The 21,189-nt window shown below is 43.1% G+C and overlaps 1 protein-coding gene and 1 long non-coding RNA gene across 2 annotated transcripts in view; one reads left to right on the plus strand and one right to left on the minus strand.

The window, feature by feature from the left end:
• The window catches only part of SDC1 (syndecan 1), a 33,988-nt gene extending 15,943 nt beyond the window's left edge, over positions 1-18,045 (plus strand). The window contains exons 2-5 of the mRNA XM_053380899.1: positions 11,912-11,993; positions 13,201-13,739; positions 13,997-14,144; positions 15,881-18,045. Of these exons, the coding sequence (XP_053236874.1) occupies positions 11,912-11,993; positions 13,201-13,739; positions 13,997-14,144; positions 15,881-16,047 (936 nt within the window). The 3' untranslated portion in view covers positions 16,048-18,045. The remainder of the gene's footprint in view (positions 1-11,911; positions 11,994-13,200; positions 13,740-13,996; positions 14,145-15,880) is intronic.
• LOC128410124 (uncharacterized) overlaps positions 1-20,387 on the minus strand; it is a 149,406-nt gene extending 129,019 nt beyond the window's left edge. The window contains exons 1-2 of the long non-coding RNA XR_008329390.1: positions 20,371-20,387; positions 2,700-2,763 (exon numbers count right to left, since the gene is read on the minus strand). This is a non-coding gene — a long non-coding RNA (uncharacterized LOC128410124). The remainder of the gene's footprint in view (positions 1-2,699; positions 2,764-20,370) is intronic.
• Positions 20,388-21,189: the final 802 nt, after the last annotated feature.

Below are 21,189 nucleotides of genomic sequence, written 5' to 3' on the forward strand. Positions count from 1 at the left end.
TGATCGGCAAGTCGTAGGCTCTGTGGTTTAACCCACAGTGCCACCCGCGTCCCTTTGACTGTAAAAGGGGGTTAAACATGTTCATAGAGGATGAGGTTATGTTCTTTCTGCCTCCAGTGTCAAGAGGGAGCATGCCCCTGAATACCAGTTCCTGGGAATAACAAGTGAGGAAAAGTGGTGCTGCATATAGACATAGGACCTAGGTTGGGGTCTTCCTATTCAGGCACCTGTTTGGCCACTGTGAGAATAGGATGCTGGACTTGATGGGTCTTTGGCAAGACTCTTCTTATGTTCTTCACTGTGCTAGAAACTATGACCCAAACCTCTTCTCTCCGGTTCTCTTATGGCCATTTCAGGTGCCATTAGCATATATGTGAAGTTAGGATTTTTATTTTTGCATCCCAGTGTACATCGCTTCACACTTGCTTACACTGAACAGTGTTTGCCATTTTTACTTCCTAATTCATTCAGTTTGGAGAGTTCCTTTTGCATGTGCTTTACTTCTGTGCAGTTGGCCAAATTCTGCATAAACTCACATGCCCCTTTGCTATCCTCTATCTAGGCAATCGAAAATAATTATCAGAGTTATGGACACATTCGAGCAAAAAAAAAAAGTGCTTAAGTGTGTGAAGCAAGGCAAGTGAGGAATCTGGCATGGAGAGAGACTCAAGGGTCAGGCAGAGGCACGGAGGGCTTAATCGAGGCCCGGGGGTAATTAAAAGGGATCCCAAATCCAGATCCTTGGGGGGCTCCAATTTCTCCATCCCTCCCTTTTGAGAACTGTCAGCTTTTTCCTGTTTCTTAACCTGGTCCATAAGATCAGCTGCTCTATTTCCCAATAACTGCTAAGCTCACTAAGGAGTCTCAATGAGCTCAAAAGCTTGTTGAAAATTCAAGTACACAAACGAAATAAAAACAGAAATCAAGTTCAAGCAAAAAGGCAGCAGAAGAATTAGGAATTCCAGTGTGAGAGTTGTCTAATGCCTCTGCGTGCCCCAAAACCTGGAATGGTGCAGTAGAAAGCTCCTAGTAAGGGAATTCCATAGACAAGGTGCCACGACTGGAAAAGGTTGTTCTGGTTGCCACCCGCATTACTTCTGATGGCAGGGGACTTGGAGGGTCTTCAGAATATAATCTTAATGCACAGGTAGAATTGTGCAAGAGGAGGAGGGTTTTTAGTATCCAGGCCACATACAGATGCGCTCAGCTTATCCATTGTTTTGTGGGTCAGATCTGTTTCTACCATAAGCATGATGGTGCCACATCAAGCTTGCAGAAGGTGGCTCCTTGCAAAATTGTTAGTTCCGGAGCGTTAGTTGTAAGCCTTGGAGGTTGCGTGTGAATACAGCAGCAGAAGGTCCATTGCCTACGTAAACAGGTCCCTAGACTGCTCAGTGCCATGCAGCTGGCTTTGCTGTGCTCAGATCAGAGATAACCTTCACAGCTCAGCAGGCCTCACAGAGCTGAAAGATAAGAGCATGTGAGTGTGTTTGTGTCTTCATCAGTGAGGTCTGATGGGAAAGACATCTGTATATGCTTTGTTAAGTAGAAAGGAATCAGCCGTCACCTCTGCTGGGAGGAGTCTTAAGTAAAAAAATAATAGGTTAGCTTGATGGGCTTAATGTGCTTTTCCAGCCACAGAGGATAAGTGCAGTTTGCGATCACCCTTTCAGCTCTGTCATAAAATTTGCTGCAAACCCTTAGCCAGTTTCGGTGTCTTTCTGCTTCAGCCCTCGCTTTCTAAAAGGTGAATTAATGCTAGCCTAATCACCTCTGGGGTGGTGAAAGGGATTACTTATGTAATAAGTGGAGATGGCTGAATGTTCACATACTACTTTTTGTAAGATTATGCCCCTAGTGATGTCTCTGTCATCCTTTTACTCTAATTGAGTTTGTGTTAACTATTGGCCTTGATCCTCAGGTCACTGAGGGGTAATTTTGTGGCGATTACTAATGCACTTCCTGTGAGCCAAAGAGTCTGTCTGGTCCTTGGCATAATGGGACTTGCGTGCCAAGCACAAAAGGGGGAGGGAGGTAGCAGAATTAAATATTTGGGCCTGACATGGGTCCAGGGGGCAAAAGCATCTGGTTGGTTGAAGGAGTAAGGGGACAAGTAGGCTCAGTGTTTCTCAAAGCTGGGTTCCCAGCTGTTGTTGGACCACAACTCTCATCATCCCTGACCACTGGTCCTGCTAGCTAGGGATGATGGGAGTTGTGGTCCAACAACAGCTGGGGAAACGCTAGGCTAAATCGTGCATGGGCTTGTCAGATACACTTATAAGAGAACCACGGGAGCCAAGTGCAAAGGAAATGCAGTTTGGCTTTAAAGATCAGGGTGCCTCTGAACACATTCTTGAGTCTAGAGTTCTGCTTTCAGTACCAGAACTTAACTGAGGTCAGTGTCCACATCATGCATTTAAAACATTATTGTACCACTTCAGCAGTCATTGAGAATCCAGGGGACTGTAGTGCAAGGATGCTGAATCACAGTGGTACCTCAGGTTAAGTACTTAATTCGTTCCAGACGTCTGTTCTTAACCTGAAACTGTTCTTAACCTGAAGCACCACTTTAGCTAATGGGGCCTCCCACTGCTGCCACACTGCTGGAGCACGATTTCTGTTCTCATCCTGAAGCAAAGTTCTTAACCCGAGATACTATTTCTGGGTTAGCAGAGTCTGTAACCTGAAGCATATGTAACCTGAAGCGTATGTAACCTGAAGCATATGTAACCTGAAGCGTATGTAACCTGAAGCGTATGTAACCTGAGGTACCACTGTGTAGCTCTGCGAAGTCAACAGCCTCAACAAAGTCCAGTTCCCTGGATTCTTTGGGAAGAAGAGATGACTGTTAGGTCACACTCACAACATACATTTGAAGCACTAAGTTGAGCTCCCAGCTATTTCACATGTCCCCTCCTCCTTAGCTTCCTTCATATCGGAAGCCTACTTTAGGGAAAAGTACTTTTGTTGCTGCTGTTAAAACCCCTTGCTGACCTACTGGAAATCATGCAGAGATCCATCAGTAGATCTGCCCCTACCCCCTGGGTTGAATAGGCAATGATAAAGAGTAAATAAATGTCTCTGATTCAGGTGAAGGAAAAACTCCAAACAACTGCAAGACTTCATTTCTTGGGTGTGTAATACCTGTAAAGCCTGGCCTACACAAGAAGCAGGTGGTAGAAGACAAGGGCTTCAGATTGCAGGCAGGAATCCTGTGTGTATTATGGTACCCCATTATTATTCTAATATTACAATTATCACCCATCCTTCAGCCTGAGGTCCCGGAGTGGGTTGCAGCAATTAAAACATGGTTAAACACGGTAAACACAACCCTGCCCAAAACCAAGCATAGCAAGAAGAGGAGGACTATCCCAGCCCACTTCTTGCTGTGCCAGTTTTCTACTTGCATGGAATCTTTTATGCAAGGGAGCATTTGAAAACCACGACCGTCCCACCTGCAGTCTGAAGCGATATGCTACCTTCTCTTGTGCCATTTTGTAGCCTTTGTAAATCATGACTCAACTCTTGTTTGAAATGCTTAACTGCCTTTTCCCTTCTGGTCATACTAGCTCAGTGGGAGAGAGCAGTACTTGCTGTGAAGTTACAAAACCCCCCCGAGAAACCATAATATGTTTTATTGATGACTATATTGGGTTAAATTCAATTTCTACCAACACTTTGCACATTATGTGGAATAGGCTATGCTACCTATTATTCCATTCATTCTTGGCTTGTGTTCAGGAGAAACTGGGAGGTCCGTCAATGTCTTGGTATATGTTTCTCAAAGAGCAGAACATTTTAAACAGGCAAAACTATTAATGACTTTTGCTTCATTTTAGAAGATCATTTGCGAGGGTTGGGGGACAGGGAGGTCCTTAAATGCCACAGCTTTCAGAGGAATGAGTTATAATATGCCAAGTCCTTTCTTTGAGCTTTTTGAACACCCCAGATGGAGGTCTGCATAAGGAAATGGCACCTTTTAAAACTGTCTTTTTAAATGTACAGCTCCATCCTGCTGAAGCCAAGGACTAGTATATGGTGCTTCCTTAACTGTAAGTAGGAACAGATGTCTGTAAAAGGGGGAAATACTGTATGCCCACTGTAGAGCACTGGCACTGTAGGGTTGGCTGGCGGACTTAGAACAGAGACCTGTAAAATAGGGACACTCCTGGTCACCTGTGGTGAGTAAGAATTGTGTCCAGGTGACCAGACAGGGAAGCTTTATGAGGAATGCATGTCTTCACCTCTCCCCAAGTCCTTGGAATCAGATACAACTGAAGCTGGTATCTGTGGCCATGTGGGCTAGTTGAGATTCTTGGGAGCTAGTACAGTGGTGCCCCGCAAGACGAATGCCTCGCAAGACGGAAAACTCGCTAGACGAAAGGGTTTTCCGTTTTTTGAGCTGCTTCGCAAGACGAATTTCCCTATGGGCTTGCTTCGCAAGACGAAAACGTCTTGCAAGTTTGTTTCCTTTTTCTTAACACCGTTAATACAGTTGCAACTTGACTTCGAGGAGCAACTCATAGAACGCAGTGTACATAGTAGCCTTTTTTGAGGTTTTTAAAGACTTTGGTGATTTTTGAAGCTTTTCCAAAACTTCTTTTGCAGCCATTTGGTAAGTTAAGCTTTTAAAACTTTTTTTTGGGGGGGTTGGATTTTGGGTTGGGGTGTTTGGAATTCAAGGACTTGGTGTTGGGGAGGGGTTTGCAAGAATCTGGAAGCTTGTTTTTCCCCCCTGCATTTTTATGATTTTCTGTGACCATTGGGCCACTCTGCTGTTTTTTAAAAAAAATTCTGGATTTGAATTTCTGTGTGCTGGGTGGCTGGGGGAACAGTTGGGGAGGTGTTTGCAAGAATCTGGAAGCTTGTTTTCCCCCCCTGCATTTTTATGATTTTCTGTGACCATTAGGCCACTCTGCTGTTTTTTAAAAAAATTTCTGGGTTTGAATTTTGAAATGCTCTTTACAGTATGTGTGACTTTAAAGAGCATTTAATAAACTCTTGTTGTACGAAATTTGGCTTTGTTTGGACTTTTTTTGACCATAGGAACGCATTAATTGATTTTCAATGCATTCCTATGGGATTTCGTGCTTCGCAAGACGAAAAATTCACTAGACGAAAAAGTTCGCGGAACGAATTAATTTCGTCTTGCGAGGCACCACTGTAACTTGAAACTTCTTAACAAAGCTGTCATAATGTGTCCACCATGACACCCATCTATAACCTGATCTGAACTGTAACTCTCAGTGTTGGAAACTTAAGATACAGTGGTACCTTGTGTTAAGTACTTAATTTGTTCTGGAGGTCTGTTCTTAACCTGAAACTGATCTTAACCTGAAGCACCACTTTAGCTAATGAGGCTTTCTGCTGCTGCTGCGCCGCCGGAGCATGATTTCTGTTCTCATCCTGAAGCAAAGTTCTTAACCCGATGTACGATTTCTGGGTTAGCAGAGTCTGTAACCTGAAGCGTATGTAACCCAAGGTACCACTGTATATAAGCTAGGTGCCAAATGGCTCCTTAAACCAAGGGTAGTCACCAAAACAGAATGTCTAGTTGCCATTTTGGGGCAAGACAGCTGTAAAGTCTTATTTTTCAAATGACGAACTGACTGTGATTGATTCTCAATTAAACATTTGGCCAGTTCAGATAAAATATCACTGATAGAATTCTACAGAGTGGGGTATTAGTGTGTGAAAACAGTCCAGATCCAATGATCTGGTGCCTGGCTAATTTCAAACACTGGAAACTATTCTCAGGTTCCCAGGATAAAATATTGTTGACGTGCAACTAGCATAAGGATAGGTCCTGGTTGGACCAAACTGGGCACTCAAATAAGTGAAAACATTTTTTAATTTTTCAAAGGGAAGAGTGCAGTGCCTGGGAAATGGTGAGCTTCCAAGTATGAACTACACCAATGTCTTGGTGAACAACCCCATGTTTGCAAATAGTTGGAGTGCTCCCACTTGGCTTTTAACTTTGGATGACCTGGCACACTCTTGGCACTTGTGATCTCAACAGTCCGTCTTGCCACCAGCCATGCAGACTGTGCAGCCACCAGAATTATAGTATGTGGAAATGTCCCAAGGAAAAGGGTGGCTGCTCTCTTGTTTCTTGTGGACAAAGTGGGAGCTAACCTGCCTCTTCCGACATACTTTATGTCATATTATAATTGTTCTGTGCCATCTTGACCTATATAGTATCTTAATAATGTACATAAAAGCTATGGCTTTAATGTACTGTTGGGAGAAATGGTGAATTATCCCAGTAAATTGCTTTTGAAAGTGCTTCCCTCTCACCTTTGAATGAAAGGAATGGAGATAGCTCTGTCGGTAGAGCATGAGGCTCTTAATCTCAGGGCTGTGGGTTCAAACCCCATGTTCGGCAAAAGATTCTTGTGTTGTAAGACTTGATGATGCTCGTGGTCCCTTCCAATGCTATAATTTTATGATTCCATGAATGGAAAACCTCATTGCATCAGCCTTGCTTACTCCTGGCTCATGCTTCCTGTTTTTTGCAGTAAGTGGTGAGGTAAATCCTTCAGGTGGGAAATAATCTAGATTTAAAGTCATGGCCAAATCTTGACTAGGAGGATGTGGGTGTTGTCTGAACATCCTCATCCGTCGCCTTGATGGGCTTTGCTCACAAGAGGCCGTATCTGCCAATAGATCTCCTGATATCAAGTGTTGAGGCTTACCTTGCTGTGTCTGAGAGAGATAGCAATGAGTCAACATGGAAACTGCCTGGTGTCTCCCTCTCAAGGACAACCTACTGTCTGGATAAGACACCTGCTAAAATGTTATTCATGTGGGAGGCAAGTCTAGCAGCGTCACAGCAAAGCAAGCAAGGACAACACAGTACAGTGGTACCTTGGTTCTCAAACTTAATCCGTTCCGGAAGTCTGTTCCAAAACCAAAGTTTTCCAAAACCAAGGTGCGCTTTCCCATAGAAAGTAATGCAAAATGGATTAATCCGTTCCAGACTTTTAAAAACAACCCCTAAAACAGCAATTTAACATGGATTTTTACTGGTCAATGAGACCATTGATTCATAAAATGAAAGCAGTAAACAATGTACTGTAGTCACACAATCAATCAGTAGCTGAACTGGGTTCCAAACAGTTCCAAACAGACCCAGTGTGGTGTAGTGGTTAAGAGCGGTAGTCTCGTAATCTGGGGAACCGGGTTCGTGTCTCCGCTCCTCCACATGCAGCTGCTGGGTGACCTTGGGCCAGTCACACTTCTCTGAAGTCTCTCAGCCCCACTCACCTCACAGAGTGTTTGTTGTGGGGGAGGAAGGGAAAGGAGAATGTTAGCCGCTTTGAGACTCCTTCGGGTAGTGATAAAGCGGGATATCAAATCCAAACTCCTCTTCACAAAAACAAAACAAAAAACAACTGCAAAAACAAAAATTCAAAATAAATAGCAAAAATAAACAGACCTCAGTGTAACACTCAAAACAGAAGTGTGGCACTCAAAATGGAGCATGTTCGGCTTCCGAAAAGAGTTCACAGACCGGAACACACACTTCCAGGTTTGCAGTGTTTGGGTTGCAAGTTGTTTGAGTACCAAGGCATTTGAGAACCAATGTACCACTGAAGCAATCTGAAACATACCGGTAAATTGAGTTGCAGTAAAAAAAAAAAAAAAAGTTCAAGCAAATTTAAACACTTTTAGATATAGTGAAATGAAAAAGGTGTGGTGCTCTCCACACTCTTCCAAGCCCAGCTAATGGAGTTTCTTGAGTTGACAGAAGCCACTCTAGCATGTTTAGTCTTCATACAAGATCTGAATGGTTTGTACACATCACAATATGTCTTTGGTCTAGCTTACGGTAATAGTTGATGGGATGATAAGATCAGTTTCTGGATAATACCACATCAGACTACAGCTGCCAAATCTCATGGTTGAAGGCTCGTCTGTATTAAAGCAGCTGAGGCTAGAAAATTAGATACCGTGAAGAGTTTTCATCTAGCTTCTACCTCCTGATGTGCAAGTATGGGATTCCACCTACCCCATGGGATGGCTTCCAACTATGCAATCTTCCTCAGGCAGTTTGAAGTGGTACAGTCCAATCACTGCTGTGTCAGCTGCTTTCACCCAAAGGCAGCTGTTGCTTCAGTCAAATAACTTTCTAGAACTTGTTTTTTTGCAGAGTGGAATTATCAGCGGGCAGCTAAGGGAGGGTTAGAATTTAGAGACAAACTTATTAGAACCCCAAATGACGATAGAGCTTGTTGTTGTTTCCCCCCCTTGAAGGCCAGCTGCTGCTTAATAAGCAACCCACATTAAGAGCCATCGATTTGTCTAAGCAGTTGGACCTGCTCTGCTTGAAGCCCAACAGGCTGTAGCTGAGCAAAGTGCATGGCACTGTAGCTCATTAACAACTTGCACACTGAGTAAAATGAGCAGCTGCACAGTTTGCAAAGTGGTGAGTTAAAGTGGTGAAGCTTACAAAGCTTTCTTATCACCTTCCTTGTTCTTGAACTTCAGAATCTTTTGGAAACTTGGAGCAGCTAAAATTAGCAGATGGTGACCAACATCACCACACATACAGCTGTCCTTTATTGAAGCTCAGAGATAGCTGATCTCAACCTTAATTCCTACAACATAATTTGCTGCATTTTCTGTTTTTAAAAAAGACTAAATTGAGAAGAGAATTTTGGTTGCATTGGTCTGAATGTCACAATGGGTCTGGCTTGAACTCAACAGAATATATTCTTGGTACTCTGGTGATGGAGTTGGCACCAATCCAATATATTTTGGTGCCTGAAGCAGAGCCGTAGTGACACACACCTTCCTAGGGCCAGCACTCTTCCAATCTTCCAATCGGCAAGCCCTAGGCTCTGTGGTTTAGACCACAGCGTTCAAAGAACTTTCTGGAGATTTCAATTCAAAGACGCAACTCCTACAATAATGCGTGGGTTGGGGTGTGCTGATCCTTTGGAATTCGTACTTGGGAATTAAATGTATTAACAGTTTCTGATAGAAATGTGATATTAACAATGTGTCTCTTATGTGAACTGCATATTAGTTCATGCTTATCAAAATAATAAAAAGTGTTGTTGTCCCCCCCACCAAAATAAGAGGTGATTAGATATTCTGTTTTGGTGCCCACAACCTACCTATTGGACTCCTAGTTTTCTACCCCAGTTTCTAACACTGTTCGATATCTTGAGAGCCAAAATTGTAGAACCTGTAACACTATATATATTTTTTACTTTTAAAGGTATGCATGTGCAGTCAAATTGCCTGGAGGTGAAAAGTAACAAGCGCTTCTCACAAGTTCATGAGAAGAGTGTAGGGCTACCAGAAGCCTCCCCTGTAGCTATCTACCTCCAGTGTAGAGATGCTTTTTTTATTTTAACAAACTGAACACCTGCATAGAACAAGCTTCTACAAGAAAGAGTTCAGAACAGAATCCACATTGCATGCTTTAGTATCACTGAAAAGTATCTAGTATTTGAAACCTTTCACTTGATATCTATGAGGTGAGGGAACTTATCCATGAGATAAGTTCTAAGACAGCTTCCAATACCTCTCGTTGGGAATGAAAGCTGCTAAACATCCCAGGGCTGTTTGGTTTCTCATCCTTGGAGGAACTTTCTCTTGATCTTCTGGGCAGATTTAGACCTCCAAAGCAATGATCCGTAACTAGCTTTCTTTGATGCCAGCAGAATGGTTTGTGTATGCCTTAAGCGTTTGGTGCTGCTAGCCCAAATGTGAAAGGTTGCCTTGTAAACCCTGTAGGGTTAAGAACATAAAAATGCACAAAATCGGTTGCCTCCTAATCCTTGCCTCAGATGTCAGCATTGTGATGCGGCTGTGGAGGTATGTGAAAGAGACAAAGTGCTATTTCAGAGGCCATGCATTGACACACAGGGTCTGTGATGTGGAACAACTATGTGGGATGTGATGCAGAAATCCTATTTGAGGAGAGCCAAATGTGAGATCCAGAACCACCAAGGCTGTTAACTGTGTTTGTATGGAAGCAACTTCATGCAGATAGGATCATCTGTCTTGGTGCTGGTGACCATTTATCCCAACTGATCCTTCCCTCCAGTGGGCAACCTTTTCCCACTACCGCCACCCAGCCCAATTTCATGTGGCCCTCCAGATGCTGCAGGCCCACTTTGACTTCCCAGACCACCCCTCTGGGAAACCTCTTTCTCACTGTGCGCCGGAGGGAAGGAGGGATGTGGCGATGGCACAGAGTAGCACAGGGCTGCAAATTCTGCCCCCTTTTTGCTCCGGCAGCCCCTGGCAGGATAGACTGGAGGATATGCGTCCCTCAAGAGTGAAAAGGTTTCCCGGCTCTGCTATAAATCTAGTTTGATATCCTCTTGAAGGCAGGAAAACTGCTGTTCCTTTAGCAGTAGAACGGATGCTTAAGAGGCATGCTGACATAGCTGGAACACAATGGAGAAATGGAATCAAACCATATAGATAAGATAGCGCTGCAGGGAAGGTCTCTCTCTCTCTCTGTGTGTGTTTATCTTGATGTAGCAAAGAGTGCAGATAGGCCCACATACAAAGGGGAATATAACTTAAAGGTTTGCAGAAAACAGCCTTGCAGCACTCTAGATAGAGGATGAGCCCAAAATACATGTGAAAAGCTGTCATTACCTACCTTACCTGTCTGCCCAAACGAGGGCATGTTGTGTTTCTGTAGTGTCCAGTGTTTTGTGAAAAGGGACTTGGGGAAGGAGTTCGTCTGATGCTCCCAAGTAAAACCCTTGTTTGATCTCATCACCAATAAAAGGACCATCATTTAGCAAGGATTGTAGGCTTGCTTTTGGATAAGGAAGTTTGTGTTGAGGGCTCTCAGTTGGCCAAATGGCTTGAAAAGAATGTAGAATCAAATTTCTACATTTGATATAATGCAGCCAAAGAATTTAATGGCTTCAGGGGTATTCTGAGCACGTTCACCACAAGCTCTAGTATCAGAGTAGAGTTTCTGTGTGCCTTTTTCATGGCCCACAGGCAGTGATGCGGAGCAGAAAAGTTTCCAGTTCTTTTATTTTTCCACATCTCCCCCCCACCCCCCGCATTTCATAAACATGAAAAGATGTCAGTTGCAAGTATTATATTGGCCAAGCTTCTCTGTTTCAAAGAAAGTAAACCTACTAAATTAGATCACTCTCTAGGGCATCAGAACATTTTACATAGCAAACCAATTTTTTTTCTAATGAAAGTTGCTCTTAAAATTTTCCAATTCTTACTTTTCCCCTGCTCTTACTTACTTTCTTATTTGACCATGTGTATCTGTTTAATTATACTAATTGCATCTCTTTTCTCATGCCAATACTTTTCTAAACAAATAGTGGAGTGAAATGATTCCAGTATTGCTTGTGTAAGTGTCTAAAAGACACATTGCAGAAAAGAGTGTAAATTGGAACCCTTATACAAAACTTCCATGTACGCCTTGCATGATTCTGAATCTTTGTGTCTTACTGCTATGCAAAAATGAATCATCGTAATAATAAGTTCCTCTGTGGCTCTTCTAATCTCTGTTCAGCATGTAATTATTATTCACTATGGCTGTGAAGCAAGCTTCATTTTTTGTAGCTTACAGTATGGGTATATTCAGAAAGGAGTAGGGAGGTGGAATAAAGCAGTGTTCTTTACAGTGCAACTAACTGCCCTTTGTTCTCAATGCTGAATGGTCCAGCTTTGCCAAGAAGGATCTATCAGGGTTTATATGTGTAGAGTACATGTTTGTCTTTGTTTGTAAGGGTATTGCAGACACACACTGTGTCCTCTTGCCCTACCCGTAGTCCTTGCAGAATAAAAAGTATTCCTCTATATGGCATCCCACCCAGCATAGCAATGGGCATTTTGCTAGGATTTGTAATGTGTGCAGGAAACAATCAAAGGAGAATATTCTAAATGTACTTTGTTTTCTGTTCTGTAGCAACCAGCAGACATCAGTTTCCCACCTGAAGACATGGACTCATCTGGTGATGATTACGACTCTTTTTCTGGTTCTGGAGCAGGTAAGCTTGTTTCTGTGTTTGCTTAGCTGTGAACAAAGCGCTTCCTGAACTCTTGGGTTCTGAACAGCTCTAACTCTGTAAGCTTATAGTTAACTAAAGGCCAAATGCCACACTGCTTAGTGTATATGGATCTGCACACACTTATTATTTTCACAACAACTCTGTGAGGTAGGTTAGGCTGAGAGAGAGAGAGAGAGAGAGAGAGAGAGAGAGAGAGAGAGAGAGACTCTGGTGAGCTTCAGGCTGAGTGGAGATTTGAATCTGGGTCTTTCCTGCTTCACAATCCATCCTGCCTCTCAGTTCTCCTTAGAGTAACTCTGTTGTGCCTTTATTGGCTATCACTAGGCAAGCAGGGCTGCCTAGTGAGTTTGACAGAGGCCATATGGCAGGTCTGGGGAACTTCTGGCCTTCCAGATGTTGCCGAACTACTACAACAACAATCATCCCTGGCCCATTAGCCATGCTTGCTGAGGTTGATGGGAGCTGTAGTTCAGCAACATTGGGATGGCCAAAGCCTCCCCACACCTATCAAATGGGGCCATCCAGAATTTTGTAGTGCCTGCCGTAACCAGAATATAATAAAGGCTATGGTAGTTAAATGGCGGCTAGTTCAGATTTCATTAAAAACTGACTGCATGTTAAAATCTTAAGACCCTGTAAGTAGGGATTTCATTTTTCTAGAAAGAACATTAACATTAATGATGAAAGAAAGTGCCCTGACAGAGACCAATATAGTCAACATGTGTGTGTGTGTGTGTGTGTGTGTGTGTGTGTGTGTGTGTTTGTTTTCTACAACTGGAGAGGAGTACAGTGGTACCTCGGGTTACATACACTTCAGGTTACAGACGCTTCAGGTTACAGACTCCGCTAACCCAGAAATAGTACCTCGGGTTAAGAAATTTGCTTCAGGATGAGAACAGAAATCTTGTGGCGGCAGCAGGAGGTTCCATTAGCTAAAGTGGTGCTTCAGGTTAAGAACAGTTTCAGGTTAAGAACGGACCTCTGGAACGAACTAAGTACTTAACCCGAGGTACCACTGTATCATAATTAGTTGGCCACGGGGTGGGAATTGGCTATTGAAGAGATAGGGATTCCTCAGACTTCTTGAACCACTTGGGTGAGCTTCCTCTTACACAATGTAGTGTGTTTTTAGAGGCCTCCTGTGTATTGACTAAAACGAATACTGATGCTTTGGTTTCTTTGTCAGGCCATCCTGCAACCTTCGTAAAAGTTTCAGTACAAGGAAGAACAAATATGTCATCATTGCCCGAATCCTCAACTGACTCGGAATATAAGCAGCCTGAGGTACAGCAAACAGACAGCCCTACAGAAGACTATCCAGGAGGACCTGTATCCCAAACAAGCATGCCTTTAGTCCCATTGATGGATCAGGTGACCGACAAGACAGAAGTAGCTACAGAATATGAGCTGGACTCATTTACTGAACAAGGAACAACAAGGTCTCCAGTCATAACGACTAGAATCCCAGCGACTCACCACATTTCCACAGTCAGAACCACAACGTCGCAAATTTCTAGCACACACTTCATTGAGGCAGAAGTCTACCAAGATGTCCATCAAGGATCAAGCACTGATGATGCAACACCTGCTTTGGACTTTGTGCCAACTAGTGAGAGAAGTCTGGATACAGCAAGTCCCACTACAATATCCTCTGGTGACCAGAATGAAATCCCTTCTTTGCCCGATGACGGAGGCATCCTAATTGAGGATGGTTCTGGAAGTAAGGTAAGAACGAGACGCTGTTCACCATGCTGCTACATAAATTAAACTCTTATGCCGAAATGCAATTAATTGCCCTTCAGCTTTGCCATTGACCTGTGTTATAGTTTGCACACTGTTTAAATGCAGACTTTGAGCACATGTCATGATAGAACTTTGAGTAGCAACGCTGCCTCAGAAACTCTTGTAGCTGTGTGAACAACATACATGCACTGAATCTGTGGAAGGGAAATTTAAAATGGTGTGATTGTTCTTCTGTGCAGGATGACTTTTCAATTGATCTACATGGAGAAAATTCAGTACTAGGATTGGGATCTCAGCCCGGTGATAAATCAGTAGATACAGAAACAAAGAATGCAAAATCTGCAGGAACCGCACAAGGAATAATGGACAGGAAAGAAGTTCTAGGAGGTATGTGAAATTAGATGATCTCCCCCCCCCTCTCTCTCTCTCTGTCTCTCTCTCCCTCTCCCTCTCCTTCTCCTTCTTCCCCTGCTTAGTTTAAACTACTTATTGTGCAACCTCTAGCACTATCTCAGTTGACAGCTGTTGCTGAGCTGCCATACTGTTTTCTGCACAGCAAAGCTGCAGTATGAACTTGAGGAGCTCTACACTTGTCACAACCTCAACAGCTGCTGTAGAGTAGTTGCTCACATTGGTATCACTGTATGCTTAATTATTCCCAGGGCAACCCAGTACTATGGCAAGCATCTTATGGGTTGAAGTTACTATATGGCTTTGTGACAACAGATGACAAAGCCTAAGCACAACTAGTGCACCCCCACTCTTGCTTCCTTAGCATGTGGAGGGTGAGCAGGGCCTTTGTGTAGAGGGCACATGATCAGGACCTTAAATATGTGTTCAGAAGGCTGTGCTCAATGGAGAATACTTCCGTATGCACCATTCTTAGCAGCTTGGAGGAAAAAGGTTAGCCCCCAAAGCTGGACACTTGGATTGTTTCACCTGGACCAGAAATGGGGAATCTGTAGGCTCTCAGACCTTGTTGGGCTCTCAACTCCCAACCAGCATGGCCGATGATGGGAATTTATAGACAAAACAATATCTGGAGGGGCATCATGTTGTCTAGCCCTGATCCAGACTGGAGATTCCACAGAAACAACTCTCTTTGTAGCATGCCTCTGGCTGGCTGTTCTTTTTACGAAGCGTTGGTCGCTCTTGGAGAAACATAAGAAGCATCAACGGGGTGAACCAGATGCCTGTGGGGAAACTCTCAAGCAGGGTCTGAGTATAAGGGCATGCTCCCCTCCTGTGGTCTCCAGCAACTAGTATTTGGAAGTGTTTGCGCCTCCAGTTGTGTTAGCGCCTCCAGTTGCAGACCATAGCCATCATGGCTTGTAGCCATGGAAAGTTCTCCGAATGGAGAGATGTAGAAAGTAGAGTCCCTCAAGGATTGCTATTGGGGCCTGTGCTTCTTTTAACTTGTTTATAAATGATCTAGAATTAGGGGTGAGCAGTGAGGTGGGCAAATTTGCTGGGGGGTGATACTTTATCTTTTTTTAAAAAAAGCATAATCTTTATTGTTATCACACATTAATGACATAAAACTCAACAGATATTACACAATACACAGTACATACATTTCATACAATACCTACCCTCGTACCTTTTCATTGGACATCACACAACACACATTTGACTTTCAACTTTCCCCTTAATGCTTTGTTATCAGTCTTAACTCAATACCCATGTCACAGTTTCCTTTTGTTTCTCTATATATATTTTACCATATCTTCCCTCTACTTACAAGATTTAGTCTGAATCTGCTAGAAGATTTGCATTGTCCATATAGTTTTTAAGATATTCTTTAAGAATTAACCATTCTTTATTAACTTTTTGAACAGTGTTTCCTTTTACTCTCCCCGTTAGTTTTGCAAGATGTAAATATTCAATTGTTTTAGCTAACCAGTCAGATTTGATGGGGATTATGTTGCTTTTCCAATTTTTCACTATGAGAATTCTTGCCTCTGTGGTGGCATACATAAAGAGTGGTCTACACGTTGTCTTGATTTCCGAGGACATGATACCGAGCAGGAATGCTACTGGGTTTTTCGTGTGAAAAGTATACTTTATCACTTCATTTATTCCTAATCTGAATACATCTAACTCGGCACTTGCTTTTTCCACAGGGGTCATCGCTGGCGGACTAGTAGGCCTGCTGTTTGCTGGATTCCTAGTTGGGTTCATGCTGTACAGAATGAAGAAAAAAGATGAAGGAAGCTACTCACTGGATGAGCCAAAACAGTCAAATGGAGGCTATCAGAAACCACAGAAACAAGAAGAATTCTACGCATGAACAAAGAAAGTTTAAAAGACATTTGGATGTCTCCTGGACATCATGAGTTCTCACTGCGTTTTAAAAAGGGGTGGGGGGAACTAAAAGCCATAGGACTGAGCTTAAGCCTCTGCCTCCTTGCCATTGGGAACACCTCTATTTTTCCAAAGTCAATCTGGATTAATTAAAACCATACCTGCTTTCTTGCACAAAGATTACCTTTAAAGTGGAACCTTAGCCTTAGTCTAAGGACTCCTGGGGAAAAGATAAGGAACCGATTGTATATAGTCTTGACGTCCTAGGAACATGCACCAAGAAATTAGTAAGGTATAATGTGCGTATGCTAAAGACATTTCGGGGCCCCATCGCTTAGTAGCCATCCTTGTGTGCATTAGAGAATGTTCTTTTCTTTTTTAAATAATAATAATAATAATAAAACTGGTTATTATGTGGCTTTCAATGTTCCCACCCCCTTTTCAACGGTAACACTTGGTCACTCTATTGCAGTTGAATGGTGTGCGAAAGAAGACCCCCTCCTCAAATTAAAAGGTCTGTCCAAAGAGATGGAGTTCTTAAAAGTTAGGCATATGACTCCTCTGGAATTCTAGTGGGAGAAATTTTATACACTGTGCTTTGTAATATGAGGGAACATAGAGGTGGAAGCATTGAGGTGTGCACACTTTTCCAGTTACTTCTGGTCCTACTGGCTGTAGTGTTGTCCTTGTCCACATAGTAGTCCCGGAGCCACCGTTTGTTATCTACCTCTTCTGCATTGCATTTTTTTGGATAGTGGCTACTTCTCCACTGGATTTCCAAACTCCCTCTGCCACCCGGTACCTAAAACGCTGGGTGTGGCATTCAGCGTACAGGACGGAGCCTGTTAAGGGGTGATGAGAGCTTCTGTTGCTGCCAAGTCCCAGGGACTAGAATCATATTAGACTGGCGTTTGTAGTTGAGGTTCTGGGAGCGCAGGCTCAACATGCAGAGCCTAAGGGAGTTAGCATCTATTAATGTACGTGGCTGGCTTTTATCTCGGTCCAACTTGTGTCAGAGCATTAAGAGAGTTTGGAGAGCAAATGTCTTCAGAAGCTGTTCTGTGTAGAAGAGGAGGTCAAAGATGGATAGGGTGCCTTCAACTCCCTTGCATGCCCAAAGTGTGAAGTTGGGGGTCTTGTTGGGAATGTGTGTCGATAGGACCAAAACCGGTGAATGTCAGCACTTCCAAAGCAGTATTTAAATGTGTGTTAAGTTACACTGTGTGTGGAGGGAGGCGGAGCTCTCTTGAAAAACAGCTAGCTGGTGTAGAATAAGTATAGGTATATGATTTCTGTAATGTACAGGATGACATGGATGTGAATTATCTCTCTGCTGAACAGTTTTTGTGTGTGTGTGTTTTGGTAAAGGCTTTGGGGGTTTTTTTTAGCGGTGGGGGGAAAACCACATACATCACTGTTTTAGGCTCTTCTTTATTTCACCATTTACACTTGTTAGCTTGCAAGACGCTTTTGTTTCTAGCAAAAAGTGTAGGCAGAAGAATGAGTTGACACTAGGGCACTGTAAATACATACAGTAAAGTAAGAACCTTTCAAATAAAGCATAATTGTGAGTTTTCAACCAAACAATTGGTGCCTTCCGTATATCACTGCCGCAAAGCTCTTTATCTTTGATAGGCTAAATACTTTTTTTTTTCAGCATGTGAAACCAGGCTGTCAACTCCTGACTTGCGTTCAATACAACTCAGCTACCCATAACTACCTTTTTACAATGAGGTTTTAAGTGATTGTGTGTCCCTTTTTTATGTACAAAAAAGATATCACTGCCTTTCTCGGATCTAGGAAACACACTTCTTTTGGGCAAGACTTGAGTGATAAAATTGGCGTGTGCGTTTTTAACGGTCGAGCAAAAACTGGAATTCTGTAACTTGCAAACTGCTAATTTTGAAATGCAAGTCCTTCAGTTGGTTCTTTTTGTACTTCTCAAACAGAACACATGCAATAAAAAGGCAGTCTGCCAAAATAATCTGTTTCGTGTCATTACCTGATCCACCTGTCCATACCCAAATTTTTATTTTCAGCTTCTTCTTTTGAGTTGCAAGGCTGTTTCCTCAGAAAAATGCACTAGAAACAGAGTTGCAGCTCTGTGTACTGAATTCAGTCTTGCTTTGCCCACTTCATTTACTTTTATCTTTAAGATGTCTCTATTGCCCTTCACCAAAGGCTTATTAATTCTCCTGGGCACCTGAACCTCAGAGTGTGTTGGCAAAGTATTTGGAGCTGGGAATGTCTGGCCATACAGATGTTGTGTTTGGACACCAACTCCCCTCAAGCCCAGCCAGCCCAGCCAATAATCAGGGTCCAGTAATTTGTAGTCCAGCAATTTCTGGAGGCCCATGCTATGCTTTGGCTGCTACTGAACATGCAGAATGTCAGTGGCAATGAAGGCAGGGAAATGGGGCAGAGAGACACACAAAACACTGCCCGACCAGTCTATATCCAGACAACTGCTCTGCTATGAAGATGAAGAACTGGTCTGAAACACATGGAGCTTGGACCTATCTATATTTGCTGCACAGACAGACCTGCTGACCTGTTCAATAAGACCAGTAAGTATGCCTAGAATCTGCTGGGTAGCTCAGCTGGTTAGAGTGTGGTGCTGGTAAGCCAGTGTGGTATAGTGGTAGACTCGTAATCTGGTGAACCGGGTTTGCTTCCCTGCTCCTCCACATGCAGCTGCTGGGTGACCTTGGGCTAGTCACACTTCTCTGAAGTCTCTCAGCCTCACTCACCTCACAGAGTGTTTGTTGTGGGGGAGGAAGGGAAAGGAGATTGTTAGCTGCTTTGAGACTCCTTCGGGTAGTGATAACGCGGGATATCAAATCCAAACTCCTTCTGATAATGCCAAGGTTGCAGGTTCAATCCCCATATTGGACAGCGGCATTGCGGGGGGTTGGACTAGATGATCCTCAGGATCTCTTCCAACTTTACAATTTTATGATAATTGTTGCCTTGAAGTATTCCACTACATTTTCTTTCTAATAAAAACATAAGGGATTTACAAAAGCAAAGTATGCGGTGGTGCTGTTGAAGAAGCACAAAATGTACCACTCACTGTATTGGCCATTTTGGCTGCTTACTGCATATTTGATTTGGGGAGTGGAAATGTGTATATGTGAAATGAGGGTAAAATTGCTTCATGTTGCATCTTAGATGAGTAAGATTTTAAATTATTCACTTTGCTGTTCTTAGTCCTCCCAGACCTTGGGGTGGCTTACAACAGTAACATAAAAGCATTAAATGAAATGAAATAAAAACAGTAAAATAGTACACAGCAACCAAAAGGAGCATATATTTACCACCTGGAAGTACTAATATGTTCAGGGCAGGTAACAAGAAAAAACCATGCTCCTGCAGTCTTTCAAGCCTGGAGGAGTTTTTTCCTTCTACTGTGTGGTAGATAGTTGCTAACTTAAAGCTTTAAGTGAGCTTGCAACACATGGGGTTGAACTTGGAAGCATTTTTTGCAGAAAAACAACTTTCCCTCTGCACATGGAAAACTTTGCACTATTTGCTAAGCACCACTTCTTCATTGGTACGTGTGTTCTTGGGTAGTAAACAAAATTCTTTGCTGCAACAAGGCTAGCTGGGTTGCATTCCTTAATTAAGATTGTCTGGTGGTTCCCTTCTGGTCCAGAGTGATCCCTAGTAGTTGAAGAGTAACTGCATTTATACCACTCATTGTCCGTTTCTCTTTGATAATAAACTGTGAGTCCATAGTATTGGTCAACTGGGACTTTCAATTTATGGCAAAATTTCTTGGTAACGAAGACCAGCAGTGTGAGCTCTTAAATATCTTTCTGTGTGATGGTGTTAGTTGGGTGTGCTGTAGAAAGCTTTATTGAGCCACTAGCTAGGAAAGGAGTCCTGAAATTACTTTAGCAACATAACTACTCTCTTGAAGAACTCCTGCCCAAAATACACTTGTCCCATTGCAGGTGTGGGTGACTTGGGAACCTCCGGACATTGTTGGACTTCCAGCACCCATCAGCCCAAGTCAGTTTTTTGTGCTTTAGCAGACAGCTGTTATATGCATGAAAATGCTAAGTAATAATAGAGATTTACAGTGGTACCTCAGGTTAAGAATTTAATTCGTTCTGGAGGTCCGTTCTTAACCTGAAACGTTCTTAACCTGAGGTACCACTTTAGCTAATGGGGCCTCCTGCTGCCGCTGCGCTGCTGGAGCACAATTTCTGTTCTCATCCTGAAGCAAAGTTCTTAACCCGAGATACTATATCTGGGTTAGCGGAGTCTGTAACCTGAAGTGTGTGTAACGTGAAGCATCTATAACCCAAGGTACCACTGTACATTTCTGTTCCTTAACCCTTAAAGGATAAATCATTTCCCATACATCCAGATTTGTGGAGCCTTAGCAAGAAATTTAGATACTCTGAAGGATATATACTTCTCTACAGTGGACAGCAAAAAGCCAGTCTTTGCTAAGAATTACCTTTCCTTCTGTGATCGTAAAGGTAAAGAGACCCCTGACCATTAGGTCCAGTCGTGGCTTACTCTGGGGTTGCGGCGCTCATCTTGCTTTATTGGCCGAGGGAGTCGGCGTACAACTTCCGGGTCATGTGGCCAGCCTGACTAAGCCGCTTCTGGTGAACCAGAGCAGCGCACGGAAACGCCATTTACCTTCCCGCCGGAGCGGTACCTATTTACCTACTTGCACTTTGATGTGCTTTCGAACTGCTAGGTTGGCAGGAGCAGGGACTGAGCAACGGGAGCTCAGTCATATATGTATATGCAAATGTATATCCAGGCCTTATATATAATTGTTGGTAGTTGATGTTTCGGTGCTTCTTTGTTCCCTGTTAACATTTTGGTTACAGCCTTTCCCAACCTGGTGCCCTTCAGAAGTTTTGGATGACAATTCCAACCAGTCCCTTCCCGATTACTGGTTGGGGTTGATGAGAGTCATAGTCAAAAATTTCTGAAGGACACCAGATTGATGAAATGTCCTGTGGTATGTGCTGCCTTTTCTTTTTAATTTTGGTAGTCCTTTTGGTGCTGGATTTTTATGCAAACTGAAACTTTTCTTTAGAGTTTAGAGCACAGGACTCTTAATCTCAGGGTCATGGTTTTGAAGCCCACATAGGGTAAAAAG

The sequence above is a fragment of the Podarcis raffonei genome, chromosome 3 (genome assembly GCF_027172205.1).
Source record: "Podarcis raffonei isolate rPodRaf1 chromosome 3, rPodRaf1.pri, whole genome shotgun sequence".
In the NCBI taxonomy this organism is placed as follows: Eukaryota; Metazoa; Chordata; class Lepidosauria; order Squamata; family Lacertidae; genus Podarcis; species Podarcis raffonei.